The 24,082-nt window shown below is 43.5% G+C and overlaps 2 protein-coding genes across 3 annotated transcripts in view; both read left to right on the plus strand.

Moving 5' to 3' along the window:
• The first annotated feature begins 2,953 nt into the window (after window positions 1-2,953).
• On the plus strand, window positions 2,954-8,278 carry MRPS33 (mitochondrial ribosomal protein S33). Its single transcript, XM_058022548.1, has 3 exons — window positions 2,954-3,030; window positions 5,665-5,918; window positions 7,940-8,278. The coding sequence occupies exons 2-3, from the start codon at window positions 5,704-5,706 to the stop codon at window positions 8,043-8,045; spliced, it is 321 nt and encodes a 106-aa protein (XP_057878531.1). The 5' UTR covers window positions 2,954-3,030; window positions 5,665-5,703; the 3' UTR covers window positions 8,046-8,278.
• A 12,328-nt stretch (window positions 8,279-20,606) lies between these two features.
• The window catches only part of BRAF (B-Raf proto-oncogene, serine/threonine kinase), a 77,919-nt gene continuing 74,443 nt past the window's right edge, over window positions 20,607-24,082 (plus strand). For both annotated transcript variants that reach the window (XM_058022309.1, XM_058022308.1), the window contains exon 1: window positions 20,607-20,738. In XM_058022309.1, coding sequence (XP_057878292.1) covers window positions 20,607-20,738 — 132 coding nt within the window. The remainder of the gene's footprint in view (window positions 20,739-24,082) is intronic.

Genomic DNA, 24,082 nt, shown 5'->3' on the forward strand with positions numbered 1-24,082 from the left:
GCTTCATTACACCTTGCAAAAACTTCTTTTCTGTGACAGGCATTAATCCAGTCTGCATGGAAGGAGTATTTTTTAACTCAGTGTTTAAACAACTTAATCACAGAACAAAAAAGGGGTGTTTGTTTAGGGGCCAGCAATCATAATTTGATTATAGCAAGGACAATTGTTATAAAAAGGACAAAGGACAGTCCCAGTGGGGGAAATTGTCTCTCTTTCTCCCCCACCACCCTCTCTCTCACACACACACACATATGGATGCTTCAGAGAGACCTTCTCCATCAAGATGGGAGGAATGACGAGAAAATTGCGATTCAAAAATAGAGATAGATATGGAAATGAGAATACTTATGATCTTACTCCATAAAGTCATGATTGCCTAATTAACAAAATGGCCAATTTTGGCTGAAGGACAACCTTGTCTCAGCAGCAGGGTGAAGGAAACACTCAGAAGTTAAAAGCATGGTATAGAGCAATGTAGAAAGGCAAAAATATAGGAAAAAATGTTCTGTTCATACAAAATATGAAGACTACAGAAAAAGCATAAATGGTGTGACTACAGATAGTAAAATGAGGGGTGCAATAATGCTGATGTGTATGTCTAGAGATGGTAAAATAACACACAAGTGGCAGAAATGCTAAAAACCTTTATTTTCTCCTTAGAAATATTAATGAAGAGACGCTTTTCTTATCTTGCAGAAAAAAAAAAAAGAAGCACTTTTCCATCCATTAGTCAGTAATGAAATTGGTTGGCAAGATCTACTAGAGCAAACATTTTAAAATTAGAATATCTACAGAACTTTTATATGACAGTGTTTGAATAAGTGGCTAAAGAAATTCCATGAATGTTAATTCTTAATAATCACAGAATCATACAAAGGCTTGGGTCAGAAGGGACCTTAAATATCATCTAGTTCCAACCCCTCCCTGCCATGGGCAGGGACACCTTCCACTAGATCAGGAATATTAATGAAATTAGAGGGTCATGCCAATATTCAAAAAGGACAAGAAAGAAGACTGGGTTGCCCCAGCCATGAGGCTGCTCTGCCTGTGACAAGCATGGAAAAGGTGACAGAAAATTAATTAAGGAAGGATGACAGAATAACAATTTACTCAATGCTTGGCAGAATCTGCTCTTCTAGAAAACAGGGTGAGCCAGACAAACCCAATTTGCTCCTTCGATGGCATTACACGTTTGGCATATAAATGCAATCACATAATTGTCATTTACTCAGATGTTTGCACAGAGTCTGATTTAGCACCTCCTGGCACTGATTAAAAATCAGCATAAATCAAGCCCTGGGAAAGCTCATCTCCAGTGGGATTGGCAGTGGCCACAGAGGTGCCAGGGGAAGCGTGGCAGGGTCAGGTGCCCACCCCCACACCTCAGGGGCTCCCCATGGCACACACCCCATCCCAGGCTTGGGGCACAAAGGTGAGTGACCACCTCACCATCCTCACCAGCAGCAAGAGACCAAGAGGACACTGGTGCTGAAAGACTGAGATTGCACAGGTGAACTTGCCAAGGGAGATATATTTATGCAGCTGAATAACCATCTTCGAAAACAAGCAGAAGGATGGAAGCAAAAGTAATGAGAGTAAGGACTGGCAAGGAGCACATGAGCCCTGAATTTGGAGTAGAGAAACAATTTGGAGTAGAGAAACCCTCAAAGTGGTTTGGAAACACAGTGAATGACAAATATTTGTGGCTCCCAAACTCTCCCTTTCATCTCTTTTCAGAAAAACTAGATTTTGACTTTTGTCCCAGTTTGCAGCCTGGTCAAGAGTGAAGACACCCAGCTTCCAGCTCTTCGTGTAAACTCATGCCTTCTCCCAAGAGTAAAGCCAGCTTGGTTTTATTAACCTGAGCTCAAGTACTCGTGGAGCGAGGCTGCTGACTGGATATATCAGTGTGAACATCTCACACCACCCTTCCCTGGCAAAACCAAAGAATAAGGCTCTGTGTAGACTTGTCATCCTTTTAATGGGGATGTGAAAAATGCCAAACACTTGTTTTTAAAATTTTAAAAGTTCAATAGTAATAAAATGGTTATAAAAATAGTAATACAATTAGAGTAATAATAATTAGGACAATTTCAAATAGGACAATATGAGACAATACAGACAAAGAGTTAGGGACATCCGAGTACCTTTTTCTGGGCAGCATAAGCCCGAAAAAGGACACCCACTGACAGAGGATTAACCCTTAAAAACAATAACCTGTTGCATATTCATACACCTCATACATGATGCATAAATTGCATTCAAACACGTGATTCTGTCTGGTCATCGTCACCTTCTTCCTCTGAATCCTAACGGCGCCTTTGATGTGGGAAGAAGTTAATTTCTTCTGATAAGAGAGCAATAAATTCTTTTTCTCTGAAAGATTTATGTGTCCTGTGGCTGCTATCTCAGTGCAAGTCCTTTCTTTTAAAAAGTATCCTACATAGCACAGTTTCTATTTTAACATTTTTTAAAACCCAAAACTACATTTAACACGCTACTTAGGAGAATTAATACAGCACTACTTTCTAACACAACACATATAATATTCATTTCAGTATGTGCGAAAAGCCAATCGTAAAATACGCATTTTTCACGAGGATAACCACTTTTCTCATTTCCTTATTAGATTTACGCATATAACTGCAAAGCTGCTTACAACAGGGAGGGAAACAAATGAAAGAAAGGGAGTCACAACGAAAAGGTTTTGTTCTTGGAGCAAGAGGGTGTGACCCCCTCATGGTGTGATCCTTGAGGGTCAGGTGTGGGCCTCTCGTGGTGTGATCCTTGAGGGTCACTTCCAGCTCAGGATACGCTGTGATTCCGTGGCTCCATGACCGCGGGGACAGTAGCCTGCGAGCTCCAAGGAGGGCGGGGAAGGAGGACGAACAGCAGAGGGAGAGGAGGAAGAGGAGGAGGAGGAGGAGGAAGGTCCCTCCCTGGGCCGCCCGTCCCGCCCCTCGCGTCACCCGTGCGCGCCGCCTCCGCTCCGGCAGCGCCGCCGCTCCTCCGCCTGCGGCCCAGCGCGGGGTGAGCGGGGCCGAACGGGGGTGCCGAGCTCCGGCCTCCGGGGTCTGGGCTCCGGGGTGCCGGGCGGGCCGTGTCCCCGGGAGCCGCAGCCCTTGGCCACGTCCCGGCGCTGCCGTCCCACAGGAAAGCGGGGCCGGCCCGGCCTGAGGGCCCGCCGCGGGTTGAGCTCTGAGGCGGCCTGGTCTTCCCCCCGTGCTCCTGGGGGAATGAGCGCTGTTCTGGCGTGCTCCGAGTGAGAAGGGAGCGCTCCGAATCAAGCGGGTGGATCGGGAATACAGAATGAGCCAGCCCAGGGCGGGAGCGGGGAGCCGGGAGCTGTGGAGCGGCAGCACGGAGCGCTGGGTTCGGTTTAGGTGTGCCGGCTCCGAGTGGAGATGCTGGAGATGTCATTGCTGGAAGTGACAATAACGAAAGTGCTCTTTGGTCTCACGGATGTGACATCTCACAGAATCACCCTAGAACGGGCTGTGGATAGCTTTGGGAATGTGCAGCCTTTGCTTCACTTCTCTCCCAAGCGTTCTTAGTCGGGCAAGGGTTAATGGAGGTCTCCAGCCTCAGCTTGGGGTGTTACAATTCTTTAGAGAGTCAGAAGTGAAAATCAGGTTATTCAGACCACAAATTTGCGTTATTCAGGAGCTAAAGGTGTTTTTATTTTAAGGCTGGAGTAAGTAGAGATTAAGCAAGTTGTGTGTTTCTGATAAAGACACACTTTTGGAGTCCTGTGTTGAAGAGCTTGGGGGACAACTTGTTGCTTTGTCTCTGAATGCAGGAATTAGGACTGGGTGTTCTGAAAGAAATGATTTAGCAAAATTTAGTGATTATTTCCCCCTGTATAGATGCTCATGTTGAGGTGCTGCCCTGCAATCATTTAAGAGCTTCTGTGTTCTCACACTAGGCCTACTGCCTTAGCTCGGGGTCTCTGATGCTTTGCCTTCCCTTTTGTTACTTTCACCGTTATTCTTTCTTCTCAAATTACTTGAATTATTTTCATGCTTGATTTTTTTTCCTGCTTCATTTAGAGTGCTTTGCCAACAGGAGTAAATCAAAGCAGGTCCTCCAATGAGCAGATATATCTACGTGAGGTTATGAATGCTCCAAATTTGTGTTATTAAACAACAGGCTCTGTGTAATCACACTGAAGTGGACTAAGCACTGTCCTGATGATTGCTCTTATCCATGATCTTTAATTTGTTATGCTCATATTCTGGAATCACCTGTGCAATATTTTTTAAAACAAGGTTTTTAAACTTTAACCTCAGTGTTGTGCTCTTGAAGGAACCTGCTTAATTTGTCTGAAGACTTATCAGCCATTCAAAAAGGCAAAGTACAGACAAGATACTACTTTAAATACAGGGTTTTGGGATTCCTTTTCTTGTCTACTACAACCAATTCTGCAAAGAAAGAGTAAAGAAGACTTAAAATGGGGAGGGTTAGAAAAGCTGAGAGAAAACCCTTCTCATGCTGCTTTAGCAGAGTGGATGTTGTCTGGTGGCCTAATACCAATGGTTTTGTCTTCAGGGCATTTTTGTGGCAGAGGTTTATAGGTGAGAGATGACTAAAAGAGAATAGGAAGCTGCTGATTGATTTTCTTGGAAAAAAAGAATCTGGCATGGAAAAACTACTGTTTTCCTCTTAAAAAGAATAGGTATCATGAGAGACTGAAAAGAGAATGGAGAAAAAGCTGATGGAGATGATCAAGGGGAGGGAATTGAGATGGGAAAGATCTGTGTGATTCATGCAGAGAAACAAGATTTGTTTATAGTCCATTGTTACATGGATTATAACAATGTTTTAAATAGGGTGAGAAATTTTCATGAGGAAAAACTTCCCCAGGTCTTTTTCTCTGTATGTTCAAGTGGTGCCTTACCCTGTGCTTGTGCAGCAGTCGGTGGTATCACACGGGTGCAGTTTTTGGCAGAGCTCACACTAGAATTGTTCCTGTGGATGGAGTTTAAGGGTTGTCTTGAGCAAGCTGGGTGAGTTCTGCTAATAAACCATGCTAGCCATGGTAAATTGTGGTGCAGTGCATGTCTATAGTTGGTAGTGCTGTCTGTAGGCTGGGAATTGTCCCTGAATTTGTGGTGCAGTTTGCAGGGGTCTTAGGAAAGAGATGAGAATGTTGACTCCATGTTTCAGAAGGCTTGATTTATTATTTCATGATATATGTCATATTAAAACTATACTAGAAGAATAGAAGAAAGGATTTCATCAGAAGGCTAGCTAAGAATAGAAAAGGAATGATAACAAAGGCTTGTGGCTGACCGAGACAGTCCAGACAGCTGACTGTGATTGGCCATTCATTAGAAACAACCACATGAGACCAATCACAGATGCACCTGTTGCATTCCACAGCAGCAGATAATCATTGTTTGCATTTTGTTCCTGAGGCCTCCAGCTTCTCAGGAGGAAAAATCCTAAGGAAAGGATTTTTCATAAAACATGTCTGTGACATGGAGTCATGTAGATGTTCTTTATCAGCAGGATTACATGCTAAAGTATCAGACTGATTTTATGCAAGGAATGTGTGATGTCAAATGAGTGCTCAGTGTATGACACATTCCTTTGTTTGCCCTAATTCTGGGGTAGCTGGTTCTGCTCTGAGCTGGGTGAAGAGCTGTGTCTCTGCTTTTGCAGGAAGGTCCATCTGTGTGTGTGCCCACTGCTCCTGGGGAGATGTCCAACGTTTCCAGCTACGCCCTGCGCATGGCCCGCCTCAGCGCCCAGATATTCGGCGACGTGGTCAGGCCCACGGACTCCAAATCCATGAAGGTGGTGAAGCTGTTCAGCGAGCAGCCCCTGGCCAAGAGGGACGAGGTGCACAACTGGTACCCCCCTCACAACACCTACTACGCCCTCATGAAGAAACTCCGCTACTTCGGCCTCTACAGGTGCACAGGGGGTGGGAGCAGCTTGGAGATGGGAAAGGGGTGGCTGGAGTCTCGTTCCAGTTGTTTCCAGGGGGGTGGAAACAAGGGAGGGATTCACAGAACAACCAGTGGGGAGAACTTGGGGTGTGGAAACCAGGGAGATAGACATGGGGGCAATGAATTGAGGAACATTTTGAGGGAGAGCTCCAGCCTCCAACCAATCACTCGATGCCCCTGCTGGAAGGTTCTAAAAAGAGGGGATGGGAGGCCAAGTGATTGACAGGAGTCCAGGGAGGAAATTGGGGAATGAATCAGCAGAAATTAGAGGATTGACATGGGGGAGGAGGGAAGCAGCTTGGGACAAACAGGTTGGGGAGAATGGGGGTACATAGATGAAATCATTACAGAAATGGAACAAAGGTAATAAAACCACCTTGGGCCTGGGCGGTCACAAAGAGGACACAGTGATAGTTTTCCTCAAGGGAAGTGTTTCCTTCTGAATATGGTGCATATGGAAGTAGGCACTTGATTGTTGGCACTGAGGGCAAGGAGAGCAAAAGTGACTGCTGGCTGACTTTTATCATAATTGGAAGCTTTTGTGAGAAAGACTGGAGGTTTAGTTGTGCAAGCATTTACCTAAGAAATGGTTCCTGCTTTTGCTTTGTGGGGAAGAGAAGAAACCTTTCTGATAGACAGGAGATGGGTCTGTAGTTCTGAATATGGCAAATGAATGTGCTACAAAGAGGTGATGTTAACACAGACTTGCCATATATTTCTGTCATTCAACAGCTAATAAGTGAAATTTAGAAGAGACAGAAAGTCTCTGTTAGGCTGGAGGGCCTTTTTATTCTTCAAAATAAATTAAATTAAATTCAAATGTGATTTAAATAGTCTTGTTAATTCCCGCTTCATCCAAACCAGTTGTCTAATTTCTAAATTAATTCCCACAGTCTGTATCAGGGAGAATTGTACTGCTGAAGAACATCAGCAGGAGTCAAATGCAGTTTTTTCACTTCAATCAGGTAGTGCTAAAAAATCTTTAAAAGTGAGGCTGCAAACCCTGTATAGTCAAAAGAGATTGCTAGTATGACAATACTAGCATCAGGATTGCATTCAGGATGCTCTTGCTTTAGGTAGGTGTGCCAACACTTCCTAGACTGGCTGTTTGTTTACACTGAAAGCCTCAATGTGAGGCTAATGTTCTTTACTCTTCTCCTTCCCCTATTAAGTTCCTTCTCTAGCTGTACACAGAGAGTTGGAAGAAGAAAAAAAAATGTAATGAAGAATCATAGACTAATGGGGCTGGTAATAAATCACAAGCTTTTTGTTTCTATTTAGAGAAGTTGTGTTTAAAAATAGCAGTGCAGCAATCTTAGGCCACATTGGATGCAGTTGTGACTTTTGAAAATCACTTTGCACTAAAAAATATGGGGACTGATTAATAGAATTTATTAGAAAGTGATTGAGGATTAATTATCCCTGTCAACCCCTTCATCCTCCTTCCTATTTTACTCTCTTATTATGATTCTCCCAGTACTGATGCCATCTCCATAGCTCATTCCTGAAGTCACCTGAGAGCAGTGCCATGTGCTGTAATTACTGCTCGGCATGGCCCTGTTTCCCCAGGAGCTAATGGCCTGAACACAGGAACACAATGTGCTCTGCCTGCACTGCTGGGCTGGATAACAAGGGGGAAAATCTTACTCTTGTCTCTTGCTGGTTTTTGCATTTTACTGCTCATTTAAGCAAAGGGGATCAAAAAATGCAATTGAAATAATACACATGTGCACACACCTTTTATTGCTGAAAAGGGCAACCCTGCTAATTCTGAAAGTGTCAGAGGAAATCTTGCATGTTATTATTCAGTGATACTGCCAGCAGTAACATGGAATACATCGCAGCAAGCTTCAGTATGGACTTCATGGTTTAAAAAGTTTTGATTTTAGGTTTTTTTTTTTTTCATTAGCATGTAGTTCAAAGAAATATTCATATCTCTGGATCCCAAGAAAAAGAATAAACTTTATTCCTTCTCCCCCACCTAGGGATGAGCATCAGGACTTCAGGGAGGAGATGAGGCGATTGAAAAAGCTCCGTGGGAAGGAAAAACCAAAGAAGGGGGAAGGAAAGAGAGCTCTCAAGAAGAAGTAGTGCTGCTTGAACAGTGTGACTGACTGCTCTGGAAGTGCTGGGGAATGGCTGGAGAAGGCTTGGCATGTGGGCTGTGTGTGGGGCACAGGAAACATGCTATGAAATTGTGGGCTCCACCTTGGGAATGCACTTGGGTCTTTGAAGTTTTACTGGTTTTGAATTTCTGTACTTCAAATATACTGTATATTGCAGCACAGTAATAAAAGAAAAAGTGCTCAGTGTTTTTCTTGAAACCACCTGCAGCTGTTTCAGTTTTTCTTGATCTGGAAATTGTTTGCTTTTCATTGTCTGTTTTACTTTCTTGTATTAATATCAACACTGTTTTATGTGTGGCCAAAAACCACAAAAAACCAAGGATTCCTGCTGCTGCTGTAGCTGCTTGTCAGTCTTATCTGTTATAATTAGTTTCATTTCAGGTAGCTCTAGTGCTTTTTTTTCAAGTTTTTTTTAAGGTTTTTAAGTTGCTGTTGCACCCTATTGTTCTGTGCTTTTCACTGGGCAATACTTCCCAAACCACTGCCTGCCCACAGCACACTGATTATACCCTAAACTTTTAGATACTACAACAGAAGAGGCTGAAATATTAACTAAATCCATATAATAATGGAACTATTACATGCAATAATGAAATTTTAAATATTTTTTACAGTAAACTTATTCCAATTGCTTGGAAGACATATATGAAACACTACCTAAGATCATGAATATTTTTATTAGCATTCAGTAGGGGTTTTATCACTAGGCTCCTTTGGTTGCTAATATTAATCACTGGTGGATCTACATAAATTTGTAATAGCTCAACAGCTGTGCCTCACCAAGGTTATTAATTGAAGAGGTGCTGATTGTGTTAAAAGGTGTTTCTGGTGAACTGCATAGTTCTTGTTCAGTACCCTTTTTTCATGTTACCTGTTTTTCTAACAGCTCTAAGAGAAGCTGATTTTAGGAAGTCTGCAGTGTTGTGGGAGAAGTACGTGAGTTCTCACCACAGTCTGCAGTGGTAAATTTCTCTCTTATTCTAATTTAAAATCCTATTAGTAACTTACAACTTTTGCTCAACTGTAATGTTCTTAAGCCATTTTTGTGTTCCATGTGTTGTCTGTGGGTTGTGACCTGTCTGGTGCTGAAGTACCTGCAGCCTGTGGTGGGCCTGCTGGGAAGTTTGTGGTTCCTGGCACATGAGCATGCAGCTGAGAGGAAGGGTCTGCCTCCCTTGAACACACCTTCGGGAAGAAGGGCACCATGGACTCACATTCTGGGCAGGAAAGAGAATTATCCAAGTAGAAAAATTGCTGCTGCCTGACACTTTCTGGTTTGGAGTGTGAGGAGTGAAAAGAAGGACCCATTCTGAACCTCTTCAGCAGAGCTACTGCAGCAGCTCTGCACAGCTCTTTGTGCCTTCTAAAATTAAATCCAAGATAAATAAAAATGTTTTCCCTGCTGTTTGAGATGAAAAATCAAGACCATCTCTTCTGGTGCTCCAAAACTCTTAAAGCTTTCACAGTATAAACACGCAAAGGACCAAAAAGTGTGCATGCATTAAAAGGAAATTGTGGCTCTGTAAAGGAAGTGTGAATGGCCTTAAACTTGGTTATGAGTAACTTCTAGCAATATATAAAATACTTGTGCAACATGATGAAACTAATAGAAGTACTTGTGAAGTAGACGTGAAACAAATGGACCGAATCATTGATTTTCACCTTTTTTGTGCAGCATTTACAAAAGTAAATGGATGGAGGAAAAAAAACCCAACCTCTTTCTGAAAAAGTACAAGTACAGGAGAGGTTGCCTTGCCTAATTCTTCATGGTTTTTCTTCTGTAATACTAATTTGCTAGAACTTGGTCTTTTCAAAAATGGTTGTTTTCCCTTCCCCTAAGTCTTCAGCCTAAAATAATGATGACTCAGCCAGTACAGGAGCATATCCATAATCCATTGCTTGCTGGGAGCATTAGCATAACTATTTTGTTCCAGAAAATACAGCCTTCTCCTTTCCATAGCTGGGATAGAAATAAGCACTTTCCTACCTCCCTTCTAACCTGTGCTCTGTCATTTATGAATAGGCATGGCCTGAAGACTGCATTTCATCAATCACAGGGACTAGACAGATTGGGAGTCAATCCTGAAGCATCACAGCAGGTATAATGCAGTAGGTGTTTTTAGGGGAGGAAGGAGAGTTCTGGCCATGTTCTGAAGGGTAAGGATAGGAACATTTATGCTTTATACAACTATTGGTACAATGGTGTTTTATGTACATCCATTTTATTTACAAATTACCAAGTTCAACTAGATCTTTATTTTCAGTTTTCCCCTTAAATTTTTTTTTCACCATTGAAACTGCTGTGTCTTGTTACAAAATTCACTCTTTTCCTGAGGAAATGAACTGAGTGCCCTCAGAAGATGTATGTTTTAATTCTTGTTTGGAATAAACCTGGTTAGCTGACCTCCAAGGGGCTAACTGAGTAAAAACTAACCTCTTCCCAATCCTGAGCAGCTTCATTAAGGGCCACTGTTTCTTTATTTTGCAGTGCTTTAGCTATGCCTGTCTTTAATTAGACTCTGCTATGATGTATTCATAGCTGCTGAGCACTGCTGTGATAATCACAAGCTATTTTGTAAACAGGCTGACCCAGTTGCTGTATATATCCTATAGGGAGTGCAGCTATTGCCAGAACCTCTCACTATTGCAAGCCCTGCAGACAGGCAGAAGCTCACTTGCATGTGACTGTACTTTGTAATGGTGGAAAGAAAATAAAAACCCTCAGTGTTGCTTTCGGGCAGAGCTACCAGTTTGTTAAAATCTGTGCTCTGCTCAGAAAAGTAGTAACTTGAACAAAGTTTCTCCTAATGTGGAAAGAGTCTGTTCTACTTATTAAAACAGCATGCTGGGTTTGCACAGCTCAGAGTGAAATGCACCTGAATTTCTCTAAGGTTTTAGATAAATGCTTTGTCTTGCTTGCCTTTGCTTCCCCAAGAGTAAAATTAGAATAATGATCACTTGGTGAACAGCATCATGAGGTTAAGCTGCTTCCAGGCTGGGAGTTTACCCCAGGAGAACCCTGCCATGGGCAGCTTAGTCTGGCTCCTGGGGTGGCACTTGGAGCTCTGCTGGTTCAGAGACATGGGTGTACACAACAGCTGAGGACATTTTTAACACATAAGATAAGTGTGGTATAGTTCCTTTTTTTGCTGTTCTACTTTAGATGTTTAAAATGTCAAATGCTGAAAAAATCGTGGTTTGGTCAGAAAGTAATTTTTTTTTTTTAAATCACAGTTATTTCTTAAACTATAAATATTTTTGAAAATTTGAAGTACCTGTGTACCTCTTCCTCTACCACTTTGAGTTTGAAGGCTATTTTAGGATAATTTTAAAAAAAATCAACAAAGACTGAAAAGATACACAAATTAAATGCTTTATGATTTTATGTTTTTGAAAAGATTCACAAATTTGAAAGGCTGCTTTGATGAGGGAATGACTGTGTTTTGTGTTCTTTCTTTTAAAGCAGAAAGGATAATATGCAAGGAAAAGAAATGCTATGGGGATCTCAGATCAATTTCCTTAAACTCAGTCCTCCTCTGTAACTGGTTGTGGAACTTCTTGTACAGTCCCTTGGCAGTAGATTCTGAAAAGGAAATCCTTCAAGGGGACATTCTCTGTTCATCATCTTGATACTGAGTTGTGTGAGAGCAGAAAGTCTTCCTGGTTAACCTCCTGTAGGTACAGCATCATTTCTCTAAACTGTCCAAACAACAAAGGAAAATTCAAAGGTTCTAGTAAAAATTTAAGAGGAAAAAAGAATGTATGAGGCAAGTAAGAGAAAGCAGAAATGAGAACAATACCCCTGTCATAAATCCTAGAGGTAAAACTTGAATTATGTGTGTAGGTCAGCTATTTCAAATGGATCTTTCTGTGCCTGCACAGCTGGGGTAGCATGAAAAAAGGTCGTTTTGTCTTTTCACTTCTTTCTTTTCCATGTCCTTTTCCTCAATTGCAATAATAAAAACAAAAATTAATAATAATTATAATAATAATTATGATGATTATGATTATGATTATGATGTCTTCAATACAAAGAGGAAGGAACAGACAGGAAAACATCTGAAATAATTTCTTGTGAAGGCTCAGTCACAGCAGAGCACAGCAATAATGTGTTCAAATGGGGAGGAGCATGACTAGACAGATGTTAGAGGGACATCACCACCACACTGGCTGGGAAGTTATTTAGGGTTGTCTAAGGGAATAAATATGAAGTCAACAGCATGATGATCATGACATCAAAGTGTCTTTATGCATACTGTGTTGAATTGCTCTGGGTGGAATACTGGGGAAAATTCCACAAAGTGAAGTACTTAGAAAAACTGAGAAGATTCCCAAGAAGAAGGTTTGGTTTATGTTGTCTGAGTCAGGCACAGCTGGGTGAGCCAAGTGTTATAAAATATAGCACTGAGACCACTTCTCTACTGGAGCAGGAGAAGGCAGACTGGATGAGCTAATACATTTTCTCATATCATATCTAGGTCTTTGAAAACAAATCTCACCAAGAGCTAAAAAAGGATTTTTATATCCATTAGGTTTTCTGTCTCTGCTTGAAAGTACTTCACTTCATCCCAGGGCTCCTGAAGCTGTTTGTAAATATTTCATAGAGTTCAGAGGGTCTCTCTCACTTCAGTTGTTGTTTCTGTGTTTCTGATGTTTGCCTCATGGGCTGCTTCAGTAAATAGGCTTTTAATGGTTTTAGGAACAAAAAGCACCTGAGGTCCAGCAAGTCTAAAAGCCATCCTACTGCCACACACAGTGCTGTGTTGCTGCAAATACGTCATGGTGAGTGCAGCACATCCCTCTGTTTCCACAACAGTCTTGCCTGGATAAAAGTGAGTGGGGTCACTTGCCTCCCACCTTTCAAAACTAGATTTCTAAAATGTGATTCCAACTTAAAACATCTCCAGAAATGGCCTCACTTTAGAAGCTGCATAAATACTGAGGATCTCCAACTGGTATCAGTGGGATTTACCTTGTGTACAGATAAATCCAATGCCAGCCTTGGGCTGATAGTGGCCTCTTAAAGACAAATCCTCATCTCTCCAAGACACTGTGCATGCCAAAGGTGCTTCCCCAGTGACATTCCCCAGCTCAGCATCTGTGATTCCCTGTGGGTTCCTTCCAGCTCAGCATCTGTGATTCCGTGTGGATCAGAGCTGTGTAACGCCCTCTGGGTGCCATGCATTGGTTTCTGCAGAGAAGAGAGTTTCAGTGGCTCTAGGAGAGCCTCATCCATGAGAGGCTGTGCTGGCACCTGGTGATGGTGAATTATTTACAACCAGCCACCACTACAGACAAGGTGAGACAGTTGTAATTTCTATACTTGTATGCAAAGGAGCCTGTGCAACAGGCAGCATCAAGCTCAGAGTGTTTCTGAGGAGCAACAAGCAATGAGGGTATTGCATTCAGTATTGACCTGGCTGGGTAACAGGAAGTTCATTGCATTTTTTTTAATTATGTGTAGGTAAGAGTTGTTCATGAGCTCTAAACCTCACAAATGCTTTCTGAGTCAACAGCATAAACTGAAAAGTGAGAATTAGGCTACAGTATGTCAGGGTTGTTACTGGCAACTGGAAAATAACCCTGTGGCCTCCTTATTTTTCTTCTTGTGCATTTATTTCTGCTTATATGCTATGATGCTTGCCAAAATACTGCTCTGTTGCCTGACACCAATAAAGCCAATGGCATGGTCTGTCTCTGTATTTTCAAGCTCAAGTTGTTTGATAGCATCTTCAAGTTAATTAAGAAATATTATTGCCCTCTGAGGACAGATAGTAAGGTATTGACTAGGCATGCAAACCACTTAAAAATCAGATGAAATTAAGCCCTAAGCTGGAGTCATTGTTGTGGTTTGACCCCAGCTGGCAGCCAAGCCCTACATAGCCACGCACTCACACCCACCCCAGAGGGATGAGGAGAGAACTGGAAGGATAAAGGGTGGAAAATTCATGGGCTGGGATAAAGACAGTTTAATAGAGAAAGCAAAAAGCTGCACATACAAGAAAAGAAAAACAAGGAACTAATTCACTGTTTCCCATGGGCAGGCAGGAGTTCAGCCATCTCCAGGAGAGCAGGGCCCCATCCCATGTAACAGTGACGGGAAGAGAAATGCCATCATTCCAAATGTGATCCTTTCTTTTTCTCCTTCTCCTTCCTCCTTTCCTCCTCTTCCTTCTTTCCTCCACCTTTATATATTGAGCATGGTGTCATGGAACATCTCTTTGTTCAGTTGGGGTCACCTGTCCTGGCTGTGTTTCCTCCCAAGCTCTCAGTCACTCCCACCAGCCTCACAAAAAGCAGAAAAGGCCTTGGCTCTGTGTAAACCCTACTCAGCAATAACAAAACCATCTCTGTATTATCAACCCTGTGTTCAGCAGAAATCCAAATCCCAGCCCCATACCAGCCACTGTGAAGAAAATTAATCCTCTCCTAGCCAAATCCAGCACAGTCATTTAGAATACCCCAGAGGAGGGTAACAGAACTTGTGTTCATTTACCAAAACAAATGTGTCTTCCAGAGAAAGAGGTCTCCTTATATCCAAAAGGAATAACCACATCCAAGAGCCTTCAGCAGAACTGCAAGCTTCAAGCAATCCACAGCATCAAAAGCAGTGAGAGGCCATTGGCCACTGCACCAGAAATTTTGCCTGTGGCCAAGGGCATACTCACAGGAATGAGGATACAGCAACATGGTTAGGAGACTGTCCTAATTCCCACTTGCTTGGTGAGCAGCTTTCTTTTACAGGAGAGACTAAATGTCTGTGAGGCTTGTGTTGTCTTGGTGGCAGTGAGGATTAAAAGACAAGGACAGATTATGAATGGTGATACTGACTCTGTAAGCAAAAGACTGATGTTTTAACATGTAAGACATGCATGTGTGTATTACAATAAAAGCATTCATTTACAGAAGTTATCCATCCTATCTGACCTGTCCCTGAAGAACAATAACTTAAAACTCCAGCAATGTGGAATATTGCCCTGAGAAACCTGATATGTCACCATGTTCTTGCTCTCCCACATCAAAGCTGCAGTTTCTGTATTTGATTCCTGTTATTGATTTAGATTTTTAAACTCTTTAAATATCCTTTCTTCAGGCCAATACCAACCCTAATGGACTTTTTCTTCTCTGAGAAGAGACTGGAAACTGAAAGGTGCAAGTTAGTATCTAAACTTTATTAGATCAGAGATGTAGATAGTCAACATGTCTGTGAAATGCTAGAGATTCAAATAACAGCAAGTAGTCAGGCCAGGGGAAGCTCAGCCACTCTGGGTATTATGAAGGAAAATCCTAAGACTGGAATATAATTGGAACAGTCATTTTCTGAACAGTAAAATGATTTGATTGAGGTGGCATCCTTTCCTGCCCTTTCTTGGAACACATTCAATCATATTAGTGGGGGGGTTTATGCCTAAATGGGATGGGTTTGAGTTGTAAAATGTGATTATTCACACTGCAATAATAATGTGAGGCATATAACACTGTTTAGTCCTTAAAGCTGATCAGCTTATCACTGTCCAACACAAAGGACTCAGAAATCAGATATCTGAACAAGCTGAATGTGTTAAAGCAGTGAAGCCTTAAGTAAGGGATGCTATGGGAACAGGAGGGTCTTGACCAATCTTTGCAAACATTAGATGTAGTCATGGTTTTAGTAAAGTACATCAGGCAGGAAAACCAGTGTTCCTTGCTCCTTTGTTTCCCTGTTTTCATCTTCTTCTTGTTTCCTAGGAGAGCTGCATCTTCTGCTCCAGTGTCTATTGGACTGCATTCTCCCTCCATCTCATCTTCTACCCCATCCCTTCCCTTCCTTTTCCCCTGGCTGCCACTTCTGTTCCCTTCCCATAGTGGTTTCAGGGCTCCTGCTGTGATTTGAGGGCCCCTCAAATGCCACATAGGTGGGTATTTACACTGCTTTTGAATAAATGTTGGTTTTTTTCAGTTTCCCCCACAGGGACAAGAGTGAAGGCAGGAAGCAGCAGGGAGAGCAGCAGAGCACTCACATGGTGGACCCCAAAGTCTCAATCTAGAATAGGCTATTATTTTTATATAAAATAAAGCTTGTTAGGTCAACATTGCTTTTAATGATAGAATGAAAACTAAGTTAAGAATCTGGTGGATTCACATTTTTTTCCTTGTTTTCCCTACTCCTGTTTTACTGGCAGTCTCCACCCATCCTCATTGCTTCTACTCATGTATTTAACTCAGTGGCAAAGATCCATGAAATCTCCATCAGCTGAAAAAATCACAGATAAGAGTGTTCAGCAGCAAAGTTCCAATCACCATCTGAATATTAACTAATGTCACACTGAAGGTATGAATATTTCAGGTTTAGCAGATTAGAAGTGTCCTGAACTAGTTTTCAGGAAGTTCCAAAGGAAACAATACATATGCTCTGTACTGGAAAAGTTTAAAGTAAAGAACAAGGGGAAAAAAAAAAAAAAAAAAAAAAAACAAAAGGAAAAAGCAGCCTTGTTTTTTCTATTGCCTCAAAGTGGATCAATCAGACTGCAGTCCCTAGAAAAATGAAAACATGTATAGTGTATCTTAGAGTGGGAGAGATAATAAACTGCTATAGGCACTAAAGAGCTGCAAAAGAAAAAAAATATCTGGGTTATATCCTTAAAAATATCTCCTACATTCTTTTCCTGGAGAGCAAAGTAATTTTCTTAGGTGTGTATGATTCTGACTACTAATCAGAAAATGACTGAACTCTGGACAACAGCGTAATTTTTGTTCTGCTTCATTTTGTTCTCCTTTCCTGTCCAAGGTAACAGAGAACACAACTGGTGTCATTAGAATCTGTGTTTTTACAAATTATGTAAAAACATAATTTGTAAAATTATGTTTTTGTAAAATTAATGTATTTCTGCTGTTATGAGTGAGAATTTAAACCAGCACTTTCAAATGTGCATGGGCCAAGCACAAATGCTACAATTTACAGGACAAATACTGTCTTTTCAGTGCATGAAAAGGGTAAGCAGTTTTTGAAATTTGGATACATTTTAAGTGCACTTCAGACATCCTAAGCTGAAGGTGTATCAAATTTTCCCACCACTTAAAAAAAATCATATCAATTATCACACCAATATGCAAATCTTGTAGTTTTGATTAAGACAATGGAAGGCTGGAGTTTTTTGAGATATTGTCTTCTCTTGAGAGTATATAATAAAGGAGACCAAGATTCAGTTTCATCTAATTTTTTTTTGCATATTCACATTTTGGAGCATTTCATGAAGATCTTATAAAGTTTTGGTGATCTGTCGTGGATTTTTTGGGTTATTTGTTTGTTTGGGATTTTTGGGTTTTTTGTTGTTTGTTCTTTGGTGTTTTCTCGATTGGTTGGTTTGGTTTTTGGTTGTTTGTTTTGGGTTTTGGTTTTTTGAGAAGATATGAAGTGTCTAAATGCTCACAATGAGACAGCTGCACTCAGGTAATCATATATACATACATATATACATACACATTTTCTTACTGACTGCTCAAAACATTGTTCTCTGAAAGTGCAGGTGTTGATTAGATCAGACAAATGTTCTGGTGGTGGGCAACCTAGGTGGAGAGTCTTGGTCTTTTAGCAGCTGGATTTCTTTTCTCATCCAAAATCAAATTAATTTAAAAAATTCTGATGAGGATCAAACCCCAGTGTATAACCAGGAGTTTGGTGGGAGGTGGCAGGTTTACATTTACAAGTTTGCATTGCCTGCTGCCATACCAGATAAACTGGCTGTGCTGCATTGCAGGAGTTAACCAGCCAGTGCCCCACAGATTTGATAGCAGAAACCTGCCTTTCACATCTAGGTTGTAATTTGATTTTGACCTATATTGATTATAAAAGCTAGTCTCTGTAGAAGGTGTTGATGATATCAATTATCAGTAGATAGGATTTCATATCACCAAGAAATAGCTACAGTTATTAACTATTTATCTTTCACCATGATGCATCAAGCAGAGAGGCCAAGTAGCCACCATGTGAAGGAGTAGAAAATTCCATTTGTCACTAGATGTGGATTCCCCCAAGGAAAACATAGTATGAGTAGTAGATTTTTGTCTCCTTTCTACACAACAATCTATTAAAGTAGTTCTTAGGTGTGGGGTTTTTTTTTTATCTCAGGTATTTCTGGAGGCAGTTCTGCTGTGTTTCCAGCATTGGACAAGACTTCTCAGTATCAGAACTGCAGCTCCTCAGTGAAACATCAAATGTGATAAGAAAGTCTAGCAGAATTCAAAGTGAATGCAAATCTACTGGAAATAATCAGAACCTCAGAAGAGAGACCCAACATCACTAAAAGCAATGGGAAAGGTTTTACAAGCTACAGAGTGATAGTAGCCTACTAATTCCACTGCTGGGATTATGCCCTGGACATAAATTGCTTGGGGAATAAAAAAAGGCTTTGACTACATTCTGTAGGGGGATAGAATATAAGAAAATAAAGATAGTGTAGAAAGTAATCTTACCCCTAAAGAGTTGCAGCTGGGCCAATTATCAAAGATTAAGAACAGACCACAGCTGTAAGCAATGAGAAGAAGAGTGCTATAAAAGAGTGGGGTGGGTGGTTGAGATGGGAAGTGGAGTCAGATAGCTGCTTTGTGAATAAGAAAGAGTCAGAGCCCTGAGGAGATGACCATGAGAAACACTGAGAAGGTATGGAACTTTTACTATAAGGAGACAACAGTATGGAGCCCCTGCAGTAAGATGACAATATTCTGTACATTGAGATTAATTATTCCTTGGTAAAAGCTTCATGGAAATGAATGGCCTTACTCTGTTAGTTAACCTCTATTGCTCTGTTGGCATTTCTACAACAGGCTATGTGCTGGGAGAGCCATCTCCCATTACCTCTTCTGCCTTTTTCTTCAGAGATCAGAGAGATGTGGCCCAGTGCTCAGTCCTCAGCATCGGTGTTATTTTCCAGAGTTTGTGAGCATTTTTTCACTACCATTACACATTCCCACTGTGTAGCAGGAATTGCTGATAATTATCCTCTTCATTAATGTGGCTATTAGAGAGAAACTTCTAAACTTGGCCAACTGCTTAGTCTGTACATTTCATTCTTACGTACTTGTGTAGCCTTTCTGTTGACTGCACTGCAGGGCTCCAGCCATAGCAGACCCCAGGCTCCTCTCTTAGCAAGCATAGCCTGTAAAAAAATCAATTAAAATCCATTGAAATATTAAATTTGAGTTGCACTTATTTACCAGTTGCAACACTGCCAGTATTGAACTGTATTTGAAATGCTTTTCCACAGCAATGGCCTGCAGTGTGAAAGGTGAAATACAAACCTCAGTTCTCTCACCAGCAATATACGCTCAGAGCTTGTGTGGTTACATGTTCACAACTGAAGTGAAACAAAGAGAAGGATCCTGCACTTGTAGCTTTCAACCGGGTGTATTTGAGCTGGCTACCATTAAATACATCGGGCTGTGTTAGAACAGCCTTTCTCTCAAGTCCTGCTGCTGTTCTGGTCCATCAGCTTATCTTTGCAATGCGCTCAAATACAGCTGCCCTTTTTTAATTTATAATTAAGACCTTTTCAGCAGGAAAGCAGCTTAAACCACCTGATTTAGCAGGTGTTTTATGCGTGTGAGCAGCATTTCCATGGGTGTGGCAGACAGGGATTAGGCACAGCTCGAGGCTTCAGATGGGAGCACTCGGCCCGTGTGGGGAGCGATGGCACCGGGCAGGAGGGGGGAGCGCTCTGGGGACAGCAGCGGTGTCCCTGAGAAGGGGTTCCCAGGTCAGAGCCAGGCATCGGAGCAGGTCCGGAGCCAGAGCCGACCCTTCCCTGGCGCGGAGCGGCTGTGTGAGCACAGCACAGCGGGGGCAGCCAGGGCCTGAGGGGCTGTCAGTGGGAACCCACGCTGTGCTATCGATCCCGGGATCCATTATCGCAGTTATCAGCGGGGTCACAGCCCGCAGGTGACCCTGGCAGTGTTCAGCGTGCCTGTGGCTGCCGCACGCGGCGTGTCGGGGAGGATTCACCCCAGAGCCGCAGCGCTGCCGAGGGATGCCCGGCATCCCCTTCGGTCTCCTTTGGATTCCGCCGGCACTCCGGGTTTCCCCGCTGCCGGGAAGGATCCGCAGAGCCCCCGGTAGCGGTGTTTAACCCGGTCCGCCGCCGGCTGTGCTGTGCGGGGCTCCTCCTGCCCCGACATTCCCGGTTCCCGCTCCCGGGGCCGGCCCGGCGGGGGCGGCGCCGCCATTGCGCTCCCGCGCCGCCAGGGGGCGCTGCGGCGGCGGCGGGCGGGGAGGGGGCGGGGCCAAGCCCACGTCCGAGTTCCCAGGGCGACGGGGCGGTCGCGCCGTGACGTCACGGTGCTTCCCGGTGACGTCAGGCGGGCCCATGCGCCGTGGCCGCGGCGATTCTGTGTGACGTCACGAGGCCGGCCGTGACGCGCCGGCGGCGCTGGGAGCGGGCCGGGACCGCGCTCGCCGCCCGCCCCTCGCACTACGGGTCGCGGCTGGGGCCGCCCCGGTGGCGGGGACGCGGCCGCCCCCGGCCCCGCCCTCGCCCCGCCGCTCCGGCCCAAGATGGCGGCGCTGAGCAGCGGCGGCAGCGCCGAGGGGGCCTCGCTCTTCAACGGGGACATGGAGCCCGAGCCGGCCGCGCTCGGCGCCGGCTACGCGGGGGCCGGCAGCGGGGACCCGGCCATCCCGGAGGAGGTGAGGCCACGCGGCGGCCGCCCGCCGCCGGGGCTCGGGCCCGGCCGTGCCGGGGGCGGCCCGTGCCGGCGGGGGCAGGGAGCGGGGGCCGCGGCGCGGAGGGCGCGGGGCCCGGCCGGGCTGAGGGCGAGCCCCGCTTGGAGCCGCCGCGTCCCGCCAAGGTGCCGTGCGGGGTTTGGCCATCGCTTCCCCCCGATGGCTTTGAAGCACTCGAAATGCGTTTTAAAGCCGAGGCTGGGTTCGGTTCGGTCTGCGGACGTGCCTTTTGTGGAGGTTTTTTGCACAAAGCGTCTTAGGAAATGTTAACGGACAGGGCACCGTGCAGGCAGCGAGGATGTCAGGCCTCTGCTCGGTGTCTCTCTTACATACTTCCTGTGTTTTTGGGGCTTATTACTTAACTTCCCAATCCCACGGGGAGCGAGCGGTACTACCTGTTTTGCTGGGGCTGAAGTGCGAGTTGCGAACGCTTCCGAAATGTTTTCGAAAGGGTGAATAAACTGTGCGGCAACAACACAAGGTGCTTCGCAGATTCGAGCGCTGTAGGCATCCAAGGCAGACCCACCTGCCAGATGCCATGCCTCGAGTCTGTTCTGGAGGTAAATACAGATGCCACAAGCTCTGCTGTTTTGTTCTCAGCCTCACCGGCTGGAGAGTGTTTCGGCTCAGCTTTCCCTGGAGTGTCTGTGCAGTCGGTGGGAAACCTCTTGTCTCCGAGCAGCCTTGGGGCCCTGCGAGGAGCCCAGCCCACCTGGGAGCCTCTCCTTTCCAGCCTCCAGCTGGGAAAATGAGCTGGCTTGGACCAGCTGTTCTCTGAGGGGTCCAGTTTGATTCCCAAATCCCCAAATATTGGGAGGGGGATTTATTTATCCATTTTATTTATTAATAGCATACTGGATTATAGTGGAATTAGTGGGTTGGGAAGTTTGAGAAGTGCTGGGTAGATGGCCTGAAAGGAGAAGTAGGGAAAGAGTCTGTCCCTATGGATGTTTGCAAGATGTGAGGTTGATTCTCTCATCTTGAGGAGTTCCTGACTTACTTGCTTGCTGAAGGTAGGCAGAATTCAGCAGTACACATCTATTTTACACCTACCCAGCATGGTGATTACACACCTTGAGTAATGCCAGTCCAGTCTGAACTTCCCTGAGTAAGGAGAAACTCTCAGCTGGTTGGGAAACCCAGGCACCTGAAGAGTGGGCTTAACAAACGCATGCTTTTAGCAGCAAAGTGAGGCTGAAAAGCTTCTGAATTTCTCAGTTATTTCTGGCATTTAAAAAAAATATGGAATTAATCCAATAACTGGTTTATATTGTGGCCCTTGAAATAATAACACAATACAACTGAGCTGCTTAAACTGAAGTATAGGAGAGGAGAGAGGGAAAAGCAGTGGCAGGAGGCAAGAATATTTTTTGAAAAACAATTTTCACACTGAAGGGATGGTTTGTGAAACTGCTCTAAGTCACTTGAACTTCAAAAATGTTTGAGACTGTGTCAGTCATTAGGTTTGATTCCAAAGGGTAAATTACATAGTGTGGCTGCTCCTGCTTCCATCCTGGATGGGGCAGAGATAAGTGGTCCAGCACGAGGAGCACCTGCTGAGCAGGAGGGTTGATGGCTTGTCAGGTGTAAGTATTTAGGAAGTGTGTGGGGGACAGTCTTGTATTATTTAAAAGCAAACTTCTTCTGCCTTGGAAATACTCAAACACATGGGTCTCAAGGCAGAGATGGTTGTAGAGTTTTTATTTTCTGATGTGGTTTTGTTCTGTAGTTAACAAGTTCTTCCTCGAGTTGTAGGTAATTACGTTTTGTTTACTGTATAAGTGCACCTATTACTTCACCTAAGCCTATACCTTAATGGAGTTCAAGCCCAAACAATTGCTGACACAGTTAAAATGGAAACTACCCTTCATTCTAAAAGAAGCCAACCTAAAGTGTAAGGCAAGTTCAAAGTGCCATAAGTCAGAGAAATACTGAAGTGCGTGTAACTGACTCATGGCTGTAATGTAAGTACCTGTTCTGGTGTTTTGTTTCATTGTTTCAAGACAAGGTAAACCCGGGCTTTAGAGGTAACCTTGCAGTGGAAGCCTGTCGAAGAGCATGACCTTACTTATTTAAGGCAATACCTGAAAAGGTTTCAGCTCCTACAGTCTTTAGGGAATTGCAGTCCTGGTTTCCAGAAGGCAGACCTTCAGTCCTGCACTCAGTTTCTGCTCTTAGAAGGGGAGCAGACAAGAACTTCTGACAGATGTTGAAGTATCTTGCACACCTTACTTGTATGTTAGAGCCCTCTGGTAAACGAGATGTTTTGTACTGAGATTGTAATCGAGTGCCTTGTGTTGGTTACAGCTACTTCACTGTCCCTTATGAATTCTCAGGGGCTGGGGCTTTGAAAAACAAATTTAAGCCATATTGTTCAACTCAGTTCTTAATCAAATAGTGAATTTTTACCTTTAAAAGTTGGCTTGGGTAGCCTAAGTGCTGTTACTAAAAATCTTCTGGGTATTGCTAAATCTTTTTTCCCCTATATAAAAATTCAGAGTAGTTTAGGGTGGTTGTCTATGCAGTCATAAAAAAGATACAGGGAAGGGCTACTTCTTGGAGACAGAAGGATTTGGGAAGAGTAGGGGCAAGTGCATTTATGGGAAATTTGTTCCTCTTCCACTCCCAGTTTGGTTGCTGGGGCTGGGAGGCCTCGGCTGAGAGCTGGAATCTGCAGGCGCAGAGGTTGGCTTTTCCCCAGCATGAGTTCTCAGGACAAGAGATTGTTTGGATGGAAGGTTTTCAGAGCATTACAGCGCTGTTGATACAGTAAGGAGTGTGTGACAGCTGGGAGGAAAGGTTCTGCTCTTGTTGCTAGAGATTATTTACACCAATATTAAATAATTCAAATGGGATTTTCTGTACTCAGAGCTTTGTACCCTAAACTGCTCTTTGTAAGACAAAAATTACTCTGAAGGCTGTGAAGTGAGGGGCTGAGCTGCTGGATGGTTGTTTTCTAGGCAGCAATGCCGGAGTTTATCCTGCATGAATATTAGTTATAAATTTAGAAACCTTAATCCTATGAAACAGATTTAAGAGTAAAATGGAGAATGGATGAAAAGATATATAAAATGAAGATAGAATGGAAAAGATATATAAAATGAAGATAGAATCCACCTCTAACCTTACAATATGAAGTAAGTGATGGGTTCTCCTAATGTAATGTAGGTACGTGAAGTAAAAGCGGGGTTGATTTTGTTGCAGTAACATTTAAGGAACTTATAGTGCTGGGTATTAGAGGATCTATTTCTCTAAAGAGTTTAATAGTAAACATGCTACTTATTTGGAAGCTTGAAACCATATGAGTG

Source organism: Melospiza georgiana, chromosome 4 (assembly GCF_028018845.1).
Source record: "Melospiza georgiana isolate bMelGeo1 chromosome 4, bMelGeo1.pri, whole genome shotgun sequence".
Taxonomy (NCBI): domain Eukaryota; kingdom Metazoa; phylum Chordata; class Aves; order Passeriformes; family Passerellidae; genus Melospiza; species Melospiza georgiana.

Bases quoted from the DNA above. Each gene is read 5' to 3' on its own strand.
- MRPS33 (XM_058022548.1), top strand. From the start codon at position 5,704: ATGTCCAACGTTTCCAGCTACGCCCTGCGCATGGCCCGCCTCAGCGCC. The intron at 5,919-7,939 runs GTGCACAGGGGG...TCCCCCACCTAG, and splicing joins CGCTACTTCGGCCTCTACAG to GGATGAGCATCAGGACTTCA.